The 11,757-nt window shown below is 49.6% G+C and overlaps 1 protein-coding gene across 1 annotated transcript; it reads left to right on the top strand.

Annotated features, from left to right (window-relative positions):
* LOC139399909 (gliomedin-like) lies at nucleotides 1-7,968 on the top strand (the record flags this gene model as incomplete). Its single annotated transcript, XM_071145035.1, has 5 exons — nucleotides 1-567; nucleotides 6,329-6,380; nucleotides 6,611-6,628; nucleotides 7,511-7,600; nucleotides 7,867-7,968. Coding segments are annotated over exons 1-5 (829 nt in total), but the record flags the coding sequence as incomplete, so codon positions are not given.
* Between the last annotated feature and the right edge of the window lie 3,789 nt (nucleotides 7,969-11,757).

Here is an 11,757-nt window from a genome sequence, read left to right as displayed (position 1 = left end):
ATGTTACGAGTTTTCTTGTTGGGGACTTGTGCTCTTACGGTCCTGAGCTCTGCAGGCTTGGTGTTCCTTCTGGTGCAACACATGCACCTGTCAGCCCACCTGGCCCGGTTGGATCTACAGCTCCAGGTGCTCTCAGAGACTTCTGGCGCCGTGCTGCATCATTCTGCAGCAGTATCCCTCCGGGCCAGCGGGGACCCTGGAGAGGAAGCTTCCCACAGGACCAGCATGGACCCTGGAGAGGAAGCTTCCCACAGGACCCGCATGGACCCTGGAGAGGAAGCTTCCCACAGGACCAGCATGGACCCTGGAGAGGAAGCTTCCCACAGGACCAGCATGGACCCTGGAGAGGAGACTGATAGGTTGCAGGTGCTCTCAGAGGAATCAGGGTTGCAGACATCACCCCACAGGACGAGCAGGGAAGACCCAGGCAGAGAGGAGGCAGAAAGGGAGCTGCAGCATGGCCGACCCCGCAATAAGAGGAGCCAGGCTGGGAAACACCAGACGAAGCGACAGCAGAAACGTGACGACAGGGACATGATGATAATGATGACATACTCTATGGTCCCGGTAAGAATCCTCAGAAATATTTACTACATGAATTAGAGACAGTATGTTATGTGTCTACGAAGTGAGTTATAGTAGGTTATTTTTGATTAATTTTTTTACCTGTATTTAACTAGGCAAGTCAGTTACGAACAAATTCTTATTTACAATGACGGCATAGGAACAGTGGGTTAACTGGTCTAGGAACAGTGGGTTAAATGCCTTGTTCAGGGGCAGAACAACATATTTTTACCTTGTCAGCTCGGGGGATTCGATCTTGCAACTTTTCGGTTACTAGTCCAACGCTCAAACCACTAGGCTACCTGCCGCCCCTCCACTCTAACAAATAGGCTACCTACCGTCCCTCCACTCTAACCACTAGGCTACCTGCCGCCCCTCCACTCTATCCACTAGGCTACCTGCCGCCCCTCCACTCTAACCACTAGGCTACCTGCCGCCCCTCCACTCTAACCACTAGGCTACCTGCCGCCCCTCCACTCTAACAAATAGGCTACCTACCGTCCCTCCACTCTAACCACTAGGCTACCTGCCGCCCCTCCACTCTATCCACTAGGCTACCTGCCGCCCCTCCACTCTAACCACTAGGCTACCTGCCGCCCCTCCACTCTAACCACTAGGCTACCTGCCGCACCTCCACTCTAACCACTAGGCTACCCTGCCGCCCCTCCACTCTAACCACTAGGCTACCTGCCGCCCCTCCACTCTAACCACTAGGCTACCCTGCCGCTCCTGCCGCCCCTCCACTCTAACCACTAAGCTACCTGCCGCCCCTCCACTCTAACCACTAGGCTACCTGCCGCCCCTCCACTCTAACCTGCCGCCCCTCCACTCTAACCACTGGGCTACCCTGCCGCCCCCCACTCTAACCACTGGGCTACCCTGCCGCCCCTCCACTCTAACCACTAGGCTACCTGCCGCCCCTCCACTCTAACCACTAGGCTACCTGCCGCCCCTCCACTCTAACCTGCCGCCCCTCCACTCTAACCACTGGGCTACCCTGCCGCCCCCCACTCTAACCACTAGGCTACCCTGCCGCCCCTCCACTCTAACCACTAGGCTACCTGCCGCCCCTACACTCTAACCACTAGGCTACCTGCCGCCCCTCCACTCTAACCACTGGGCTACCCTGCCGCCCCTCCACTCTAACCACTAGGCTACCCTGCCGCCCCTCCACTCTAACCACTAGGCTACCTGCCGCCCCTACACTCTAACCACTAGGCTACCTGCCGCCCCTCCACTCTAACCACTAGGCTACCTGCCGCCCCTCCACTCTAACCACTAGGCTACCTGCCGCCCCTACACTCTAACCACTAGGCTACCTGCCGCCCCTCCACTCTAACCACTAGGCTACCTGCCTCCCCTTCCACTCTAACCACTAGGCTACCTGCCTCCCCTTCCACTCTAACCACTAGGCTACCTGCCGCCCCTACACTCTAACCACTAGGCTACCTGCCGCCCCTCCACTCTAACCACTAGGCTACCTGCCTCCCCTCCACTCTAACCACTAGGCTACCTGCCTCCCCTTCCACTCTAACCACTAGGCTACCTGCCGCCCCTACACTCTAACCACTAGGCTACCTGCCGCCCCTCCACTCTAACCACTAGGCTACCTGCCTCCCCTCCACTCTAACCACTAGGCTACCTGCCGCCCCTCCACTCTAACCACTAGGCTACCTGCCTCCCCTCCACTCTAACCACTAGGCTACCTGCCTCCCCTTCCACTCTAACCACTAGGCTACCTGCCGCCCCTCCACTCTAACCACTAGGCTACCTGCCGCCCCTCCACTCTAACCACTAGGCTACCTGCCTCCCCTTCCACTCTAACCACTAGACTACCTGCCTCCCCTTCCACTCTAACCACTAGGCTACCTGCCTCCCCTTCCACTCTAACCACTAGGCTACCTGCCGCCCCTCCACTCTAACCACTAGACTACCTGCCTCCCCTTCCACTCTAACCACTAGGCTACCTGCCTCCCCTTCCACTCTAACCACTAGGCTACCTGCCGCCCCTCCACTCTAACCACTAGGCTACCTGCCTCCCCTTCCACTCTAACCACTAGACTACCTGCCGCACCTCCACTCTAACCACTAGGCTACCCTGCCGCCCCTCCACTCTAACCACTAGGCTACCTGCCGCCCCTCCACTCTAACCACTAGGCTACCTGCCTCCCCTTCCACTCTAACCACTAGACTACCTGCCGCACCTCCACTCTAACCACTAGGCTACCCTGCCGCCCCTCCACTCTAACCACTAAGCTACCTGCCGCCCCTCCACTCTAACCACTAGGCTACCTGCCGCCCCTCCACTCTAACCACTAGGCTACCTGCCGCTCCTGCCGCCCCTCCACTCTAACCACTAGGCTACCTGCCGCCCCTCCACTCTAACCACTAGGCTACCTGCCGCCCCTCCACTCTAACCACTAGGCTACCCTGCCGCTCCTGCCTCCCCTCCACTCTAACCACTAGGCTACCTGCCTCCCCTTCCACTCTAACCACTAGGCTACCTGCCGCCCCTCCACTCTAACCACTAGGCTACCTGCCGCCCCTCCACTCTAACCACTAGGCTACCTGCCTCCCCTTCCACTCTAACCACTAGACTACCTGCCTCCCCTTCCACTCTAACCACTAGGCTACCTGCCTCCCCTTCCACTCTAACCACTAGGCTACCTGCCGCCCCTCCACTCTAACCACTAGACTACCTGCCTCCCCTTCCACTCTAACCACTAGGCTACCTGCCTCCCCTTCCACTCTAACCACTAGGCTACCTGCCGCCCCTCCACTCTAACCACTAGGCTACCTGCCTCCCCTTCCACTCTAACCACTAGACTACCTGCCTCCCCTTCCACTCTAACCACTAGACTACCTGCCTCCCCTTCCACTCTAACCACTAGACTACCTGCCTCCCCTTCCACTCTAACCACTAGACTACCTGCCTCCCCTTCCACTCTAACCACTAGGCTACCTGCCTCCCCTTCCACTCTAACCACTAGACTACCTGCCTCCCCTTCCACTCTAACCACTAGACTACCTGCCTCCCCCTCCACTCTAACCACTAGGCTACCTGCCTCCCCTTCCACTCTAACCACTAGACTACCTGTCGCCCCTCCACTCTAACCACTAGACTACCTGCCGCCCCTCCACTCTAACCACTAGGCTACCTGCCTCCCCTTCCACTCTAACCACTAGACTACCTGTCGCCCCTCCACTCTAACCACTAGGCTACCTGCCGCCCCTCCACTCTAACCACTAGGCTACCTGCCTCCCCTTCCACTCTAACCACTAGGCTACCTGCCTCCCCTTCCACTCTAATCACTAGGCTACCTGCCGCCCCTCCACTCTAACCACTAGGCTACCTGCCGCCCCTACACTCTAACCACTAGGCTACCTGCCGCCCCTCCACACTAACCACTAGGCTACCTGCCTCCCCTTCCACTCTAACCACTAGGCTACCTGCCTCCCCTTCCACTCTAACCACTAGGCTACCTGCCGCCCCTCCACTCTAACCACTAGGCTACCTGCCGCCCCTACACTCTAACCACTAGGCTACCTGCCGCCCCTCCACTCTAACCACTAGGCTACCTGCCTCCCCCTCCACTCTAACCACTAGACTACCTGCCTCCCCTTCCACTCTAACCACTTGACTACCTGCCTCCCCTTCCACTCTAACCACTAGACTACCTGCCTCCCCTCCACTCTAACCACTAGGCTACCTGCCTCCCCTTCCACTCTAACCACTAGGCTACCTGCCGCCCCTCCACTCTAACCACTAGGCTACCTGCCGCCCCTCCACTCTAACCACTAGGCTACCTGCCTCCCCTTCCACTCTAACCACTAGACTACCTGCCTCCCCTTCCACTCTAACCACTAGGCTACCTGCCTCCCCTTCCACTCTAACCACTAGGCTACCTGCCGCCCCTCCACTCTAACCACTAGACTACCTGCCTCCCCTTCCACTCTAACCACTAGGCTACCTGCCTCCCCTTCCACTCTAACCACTAGGCTACCTGCCGCCCCTCCACTCTAACCACTAGGCTACCTGCCTCCCCTTCCACTCTAACCACTAGACTACCTGCCTCCCCTTCCACTCTAACCACTAGGCTACCTGCCTCCCCTTCCACTCTAACCACTAGGCTACCTGCCGCCCCTTCCACTCTAACCACTAGGCTACCTGCCGCCCCTCCACTCTAACCACTAGGCTACCTGCCTCCCCTTCCACTCTAACCACTAGACTACCTGCCTCCCCTTCCACTCTAACCACTAGGCTACCTGCCTCCCCTTCCACTCTAACCACTAGGCTACCTGCCTCCCCTTCCACTCTAACCACTAGGCTACCTGCCGCCCCTCCACTCTAACCACTAGGCTACCTGCCTCCCCTTCCACTCTAACCACTAGACTACCTGCCTCCCCTTCCACTCTAACCACTAGACTACCTGCCTCCCCTTCCACTCTAACCACTAGACTACCTGCCTCCCCTTCCACTCTAACCACTAGACTACCTGCCTCCCCTTCCACTCTAACCACTAGGCTACCTGCCTCCCCTTCCACTCTAACCACTAGACTACCTGCCTCCCCTTCCACTCTAACCACTAGACTACCTGCCTCCCCTTCCACTCTAACCACTAGACTACCTGCCGCCCCTCCACTCTAACCACTAGACTACCTGCCGCCCCTCCACTCTAACCACTAGACTACCTGCCGCCCCTCCACTCTAACCACTAGACTACCTGCCGCCCCTCCACTCTAACCACTAGGCTACCTGCCTCCCCTTCCACTCTAACCACTAGGCTACCTGCCGCCCCTCCACTCTAACCACTAGACTACCTGCCGCCCTTCCACTCTAACCACTAGACTACCTGCCGCCCCTCCACTCTAACCACTAGACTACCTGCCGCCCCAGGTAGATAGTTATTATAGGTTATTTTTGTAATTTAGTGACTGGATATATTTTCATACTTCTTTCTCGTACTGATCCCCCCCGGTGGGAATTGAACCCAACAAAGACCCTGGTGTTGCAAGTGCTGAGCCACATTGGATCATACCATAAATTATGTGGTATGTAGAGTATAAACTGGAACAAGACTACGTTACAGTTTAAGACAAGACCAGCTGGGACTTTCACACGTTTTTTTTTCTTATGCATGTAGATCATCATTTATGATTACACAACGTTAAGTTACTGTAGAGTTTGTTTCGAGGAAGGAAGATTCAATCTGGAATAGTTTAGTATTCTCACTCTCCATATGTTCAGAGTCATTTCCTCTTTTTCAGTCTTCTGGGATTAGCAGAAATGTCCTTCCCGTGCCAAGAATCATCTCATTGGAAGTCTGTGGATATATGATTAAGAGGAGGAAAACTGAGCATGCGTCTGAAATATATCCTATTCCCTGTATAGTGCACTACTTTTAGAAAAGGTTATATAGGACCCTGGTCTAAAGTAGTGCACTATATAGGGAATAGGGTTCTATAGGGCTGTGGTTTAAAGTAGTGCACTATATAGGGAATAACTCTGTGTTGCTGTCTGTTCACACTGCTATGCTTTGTCTTGGCCAGGTCGCAGTTGTAAATGAGAACTTGTTCTCAACTAGCCTACCTGGTTAAATAAAGGTGTTCTCAACTAGTCTACCTGGTTAAATAAAGGTGAAATAAAGATCAAAGACTACGTTGAGACCGAAGGGAGCAAGGGTCTTTAAATGAAAGATCCAAGCTGTAGTGTCCTTTAAGTTGCTGTTATTGTCACCCGTTTCCCTTCACTTGTGTCTTTCAGATCAAGGTCCTGTTGGAACTATGTAACAGCACAAAAGACATGTGTTTAACAGGTGTGTTGTTGAAATAGCTCTTCTAATATCTAGGGTACACAGACAGGTAAGAAAAACACATTTGTTTTTTTTTGAAAACTACATTAAAAAACTACTATTAAAATAAAAAAAACATTAGCAACAGCCTTAATACAGACAGTGCCTCATTGAAACGTTGCCTATTGCACAATGAAATGGACATGAATAGAAAAAGGTACATTCCTAACCATTCATTCCATCCTACATTACAGGCTCACCAGGACCTCCAGGTAAATCAATCAAGAACACTTTGCATCAATCAAAGCATGACAAAAGGGAAAGGGGGATACCTAGTCAGTTGTAAAGGGAAAAGGGGGATACCTAGTCAGTTGTAAAGGGAAAGGGGGGATACCTAGTCAGTTGTAAAGGGGGGATACCTAGTCAGTTGTAAAGGGGAAAGGGAGATACCTAGTCAGTTGTAAAGGGAAAAGGGAGATACCTAGTCAGTTGTAAAGGGAAAGGGGAGATACCTAGTCAGTTGTAAAGGGAAAGGGGGGATACCTAGTCAGTTGTAAAGGGAAAGGGGGGATACCTAGTCAGTTGTAAAGGGAAAGGGGGGATACCTAGTCAGTTGTAAAGGGGGGATACCTAGTCAGTTGTAAAGGGAAAAGGGGGGATATCCTAGTCAGTTGTAAAGGGAAAGGGAGATACCTAGTCAGTTGTAAAGGGAAAGGGGGGATACCTAGTCAGTTGTAAAGGGAGATACCTAGTCAGTTGTAAAGGGAGATACCTAGTCAGTTGTAAAGGGAAAAGGGGGGATATCCTAGTCAGTTGTCCAACTGAAAGCTTTCAACTGAAATGTGTCTTCTGCATTTAACCCAAACCTCCTCTGAATCAGAGAGGTGAAGAGGGGGGGGGGGGCTGCCTTAATCGACATCTACGTCTTCGGCGCCCCGGGGAACAGTGGGTTAACTGCCTTGTTCAGGGCCCGGGGAACAGCGGGTTAACTAACTTGCTCAGGGGGCAGAACGATAGATTTTGTACCATGTCAGCTCGGGGATTTGATCCAGCAACCTTTCGGTTACTGGCCCAATGTTCTAAAAAAAAAATTAAAAATGCATCTAGTCATACATGTAGTTATCGATGATCATACAGGATGGTATCTGTTCAAGGCACTCCAGGTGTGGATGGGAAGCCAGGAGTCAATGCTACAGAAGGCATATCAGGACCACCTGGACCTGCAGGGAGACGAGGGAAAAAAGGTCAGACACTGTTGGTGGTATGTGATTTTTTTTGTCCATGCACAAGTGCTCAATTATACATGTGCAGACCAGTGGAGGCTGGTGTCACCTTAAATTGGAGGACTTGTAATTCATTCTATTCCAGCCATTACAATGATTCCATCTTCCAATTCAAAGTGACACCAGCCTCCACTGGTACAGACCTAACAAAACTAAATAATTTAAAGAAATCAGTAAAAAAAAAAAAATCCATCCATAACTATCATGATGACCCCTTGCCTGTCCAGGTCCCCCTGGAGAGAGAGGGGAGCCTGGGATGAAAGGAGACGTGGGAGACCCTGGACCTCCAGGACTGAAGGACGAGACCTCCAATGACATCATCATAGAGGGTAAAAGAGGGTAGAGTTCTCATTCTCTGAAAAATCCATCTTACTAGATCACCCTACTAGTTCATCTTACTAGCTCATCTTACTAGCTCACCTTGCTAGCTCATCTTACTAGCTCACCTTGCTAGCTCATCTTACTAGCTCACTTTACTAGCTCATCTTACTAGTTCATCTTACTAGCTCACATGACTAGTTCATCTTACTAGCTCATCTTACTAGCTCACCCTACTAGTTCATCTTACTAGCTCACCCTACTAGTTCATCTTACTAGTTCATCTTACTAGCTCACCTTACTAGCTCATCTTACTAGTTAATCTTACTAGCTCACATGACTAGTTCATCTTACTAGCTCATCTTACTAGTTCATCTTACTAGCTCACCCTACTAGTTCATCTTACTAGTTCATCTTACTAGCTCACCTTACTAGTTCATCTTACTAGCTCACCCTACTAGTTCATCTTACTAGTTCATCTTACTAGCTCACATGACTAGTTCATCTTACTAGCTAATCTTACTAGCTCACCCTACTAGTTCACCCTACTAGTTCACCTTACTAGCTCATCTTACTAGCTCACCCTACTAGTTCACCTTACTAGCTCACCTTACAGGCTCATCTTACTAGTTCACCTTACTAGCTCACCTTACTAGCTCATCTTACTAGCTTAATCCCCCTACTAGCTCACATGACTAGTTCATCTTACTAGCTCACCTTACTAGCTCATCTTACTAGCTCACCCTAATAGCTCACCTTACTAGCTCACCCTACTAGATCACCCTACTAGATCACCCTACTAGTTCATCTTACTAGATCACCCTACTAGCTCACCCTACTAGTTAATCTTACTAGCTCACCCTACTAGTTCATCTTACTAGATCACCCTACTAGTTCATCTTACTAGCTCACCCTGCTAGTTCATCTTACTAGATCACCCTACTAGCTCACCCTACTAGTTCATCTTACTAGCTCACCCTACTAGTTCATCTTACTAGCTCACCCTACTAGTTCATCTTACTAGCTCACCCTACTAGTTCATCTTACTAGATCATCCTACTAGTTCATCTTACTAGCTCACCCCACTAGTTCATCTTACTAGCTCACCCTACTAGATCACCCTACTAGTTCATCTTACTAGCTCACCCTACTAGTTCATCTTACTAGCTCACCCTACTAGTTCATCTTACTAGCTCACCCTGCTAGTTCATCTTACTAGCTCACCCTGCTAGTTCATCTTACTAGCTCACCCTGCTAATTCATCTTACTAGCTCACCCTACTAGTTCATCTTACTAGCTCACCCTACTAATTCATCTTACTAGCTCACCCTACTAGTTAATCTTACTAGCTCACCCTACTAGTTCATCTTACTAGATCACCCTACTAGCTCATCCTACTAGTTCATCTTACTAGCTCACCCCACTAGTTCATCTTACTAGCTCACCCTACTAGATCACCCTACTAGTTCATCTTACTAGCTCACCCTACTAGTTCATCTTACTAGCTCACCCTACTAGTTCATCTTACTAGCTCACCCTGCTAGTTCATCTTACTAGCTCACCCTGCTAGTTCATCTTACTAGCTCACCCTACTAGTTCATCTTACTAGCTCACCCTACTAGTTCATCTTACTAGCTCACCCTACTAGTTCATCTTACTAGATCACCCTACAAGTTCATCTTACTAGCTCACCCTGCTAGTTCCCCTTACTAGATCACCCTGCTAGCTCACCTTACTAGCTCACCCTACTAGTTCATCTTACTAGCTCACCCTACTAGTTCATCTTACTAGCTCACCCTACTAGTTCATCTTACTAGCTCACCTTACTAGTTCATCTTACTAGCTCACCCTACTAGTTCATCTTACTAGATCACCCTATTAGCTCATCCTACTAGTTCATCTTACTAGCTCACCCCACTAGTTCATCTTACTAGCTCACATGACTAGTTCATCTTACTAGCTCACCCTACTAGCTCACCCTACTAGTTCATCTTACTAGATCACCCTACTAGTTAATCTTACTAGCTCACCCTGCTAGTTCATCTTACTAGCTCACCCTACTAGTTCATCTTACTATATCACCCTACTAGCTCATCCTACTAGTTCATCTTACTAGCTCACCCTACTAGTTCATCTTACTAGATCACCCTGCTAGTTCATCTTACTAGCTCACCCTGCTAGTTCATCTTACTAGCTCACCCTGCTAGTTCATCTTACTAGCTCACCCTACTAGTTCATCTTACTAGCTCATCCTACTAGTTCATCTTACTAGCTCATCCTACTAGTTCATCTTACTAGCTCACCCTACTAGTTCATCTTACTAGCTCACCCTACTAGTTCATCTTACTAGCTCACCCTACTGGTTCATCTTACTCGATCACCCTACTAGCTCATCTTACTAGCTCACCCTACTAGTTCATCTTACTAGCTCACCCTACTAGTTCATCTTACTAGCTCACCCTACTAGTTCATCTTACTAGATCACCCTACTAGTTCATCTTACTAGCTCACCCTGCTAGTTCATCTTACTAGCTCACCCTGCTAGTTCATCTTACTAGCTCACCCTACTAGTTAATCTTACTAGCTCATCCTACTAGTTCATCTTACTAGCTCACCCTACTAGTTCATCTTACTAGCTCATCCTACTAGTTCATCTTACTAGCTCACCCCACTAGTTCATCTTACTAGCTCACCCTACTAGATCACTCTACTAGTTCATCTTACTAGCTCACCCTACTAGTTCATCTTACTAGCTCACCCCACTAGTTCATCTTACTAGCTCACCCTACTAGATCACTCTACTAGTTCATCTTACTAGCTCACCCTACTAGATCACTCTACTAGTTCATCTTACTAGCTCATCCTACTAGTTCATCTTACTAGCTCACCCCACTAGTTCATCTTACTAGCTCACCCTACTAGATCACTCTACTAGTTCATCTTACTAGCTCACCCTACTAGTTCATCTTACTAGCTCACCCTACTAGTTCATCTTACTAGATCACCCTGCTAGTTCATCTTACTAGCTCACCCTGCTAGTTCATCTTACTAGCTCACCCTGCTAGTTCATCTTACTAGCTCACCCTACTAGTTCATCTTACTAGCTCATCCTACTAGTTCATCTTACTAGCTCATCCTACTAGTTCATCTTACTAGCTCACCCTACTAGTTCATCTTACTAGCTCACCCTACTAGTTCATCTTACTAGCTCACCCTACTGGTTCATCTTACTAGATCACCCTACTAGCTCATCTTACTAGCTCACCCTACTAGTTCATCTTACTAGCTCACCCTACTAGTTCATCTTACTAGCTCACCCTACTAGTTCATCTTACTAGATCACCCTACTAGTTCATCTTACTAGCTCACCCTGCTAGTTCATCTTACTAGCTCACCCTGCTAGTTCATCTTACTAGCTCACCCTACTAGTTAATCTTACTAGCTCATCCTACTAGTTAATCTTACTAGCTCATCCTACTAGTTCATCTTACTAGCTCACCCTACTAGTTCATCTTACTAGCTCATCCTACTAGTTCATCTTACTAGCTCACCCCACTAGTTCATCTTACTAGATCACTCTACTAGTTCATCTTACTAGCTCACCCTGCTAGTTCATCTTACTAGCTCACCCTGCTAGTTCATCTTACTAGCTCACCCTGCTAGTTCATCTTACTAGCTCATCCTACTAGTTCATCTTACTAGCTCACCCTACTAGTTCATCTTACTAGCTCATCCTACTAGTTCATCTTACTAGCTCACCCCACTAGTTCATCTTACTAGCTCACCCTACTAGATCACTC

The sequence above is a fragment of the Oncorhynchus clarkii genome, unplaced genomic scaffold, assembly GCF_045791955.1.
Source record: "Oncorhynchus clarkii lewisi isolate Uvic-CL-2024 unplaced genomic scaffold, UVic_Ocla_1.0 unplaced_contig_12477_pilon_pilon, whole genome shotgun sequence".
Lineage (NCBI taxonomy): Eukaryota > Metazoa > Chordata > Actinopteri > Salmoniformes > Salmonidae > Oncorhynchus > Oncorhynchus clarkii.
The sequence above is the reverse complement of the archived record's forward strand: the minus strand, read 5'-3'. Positions and strand labels throughout refer to the sequence as shown.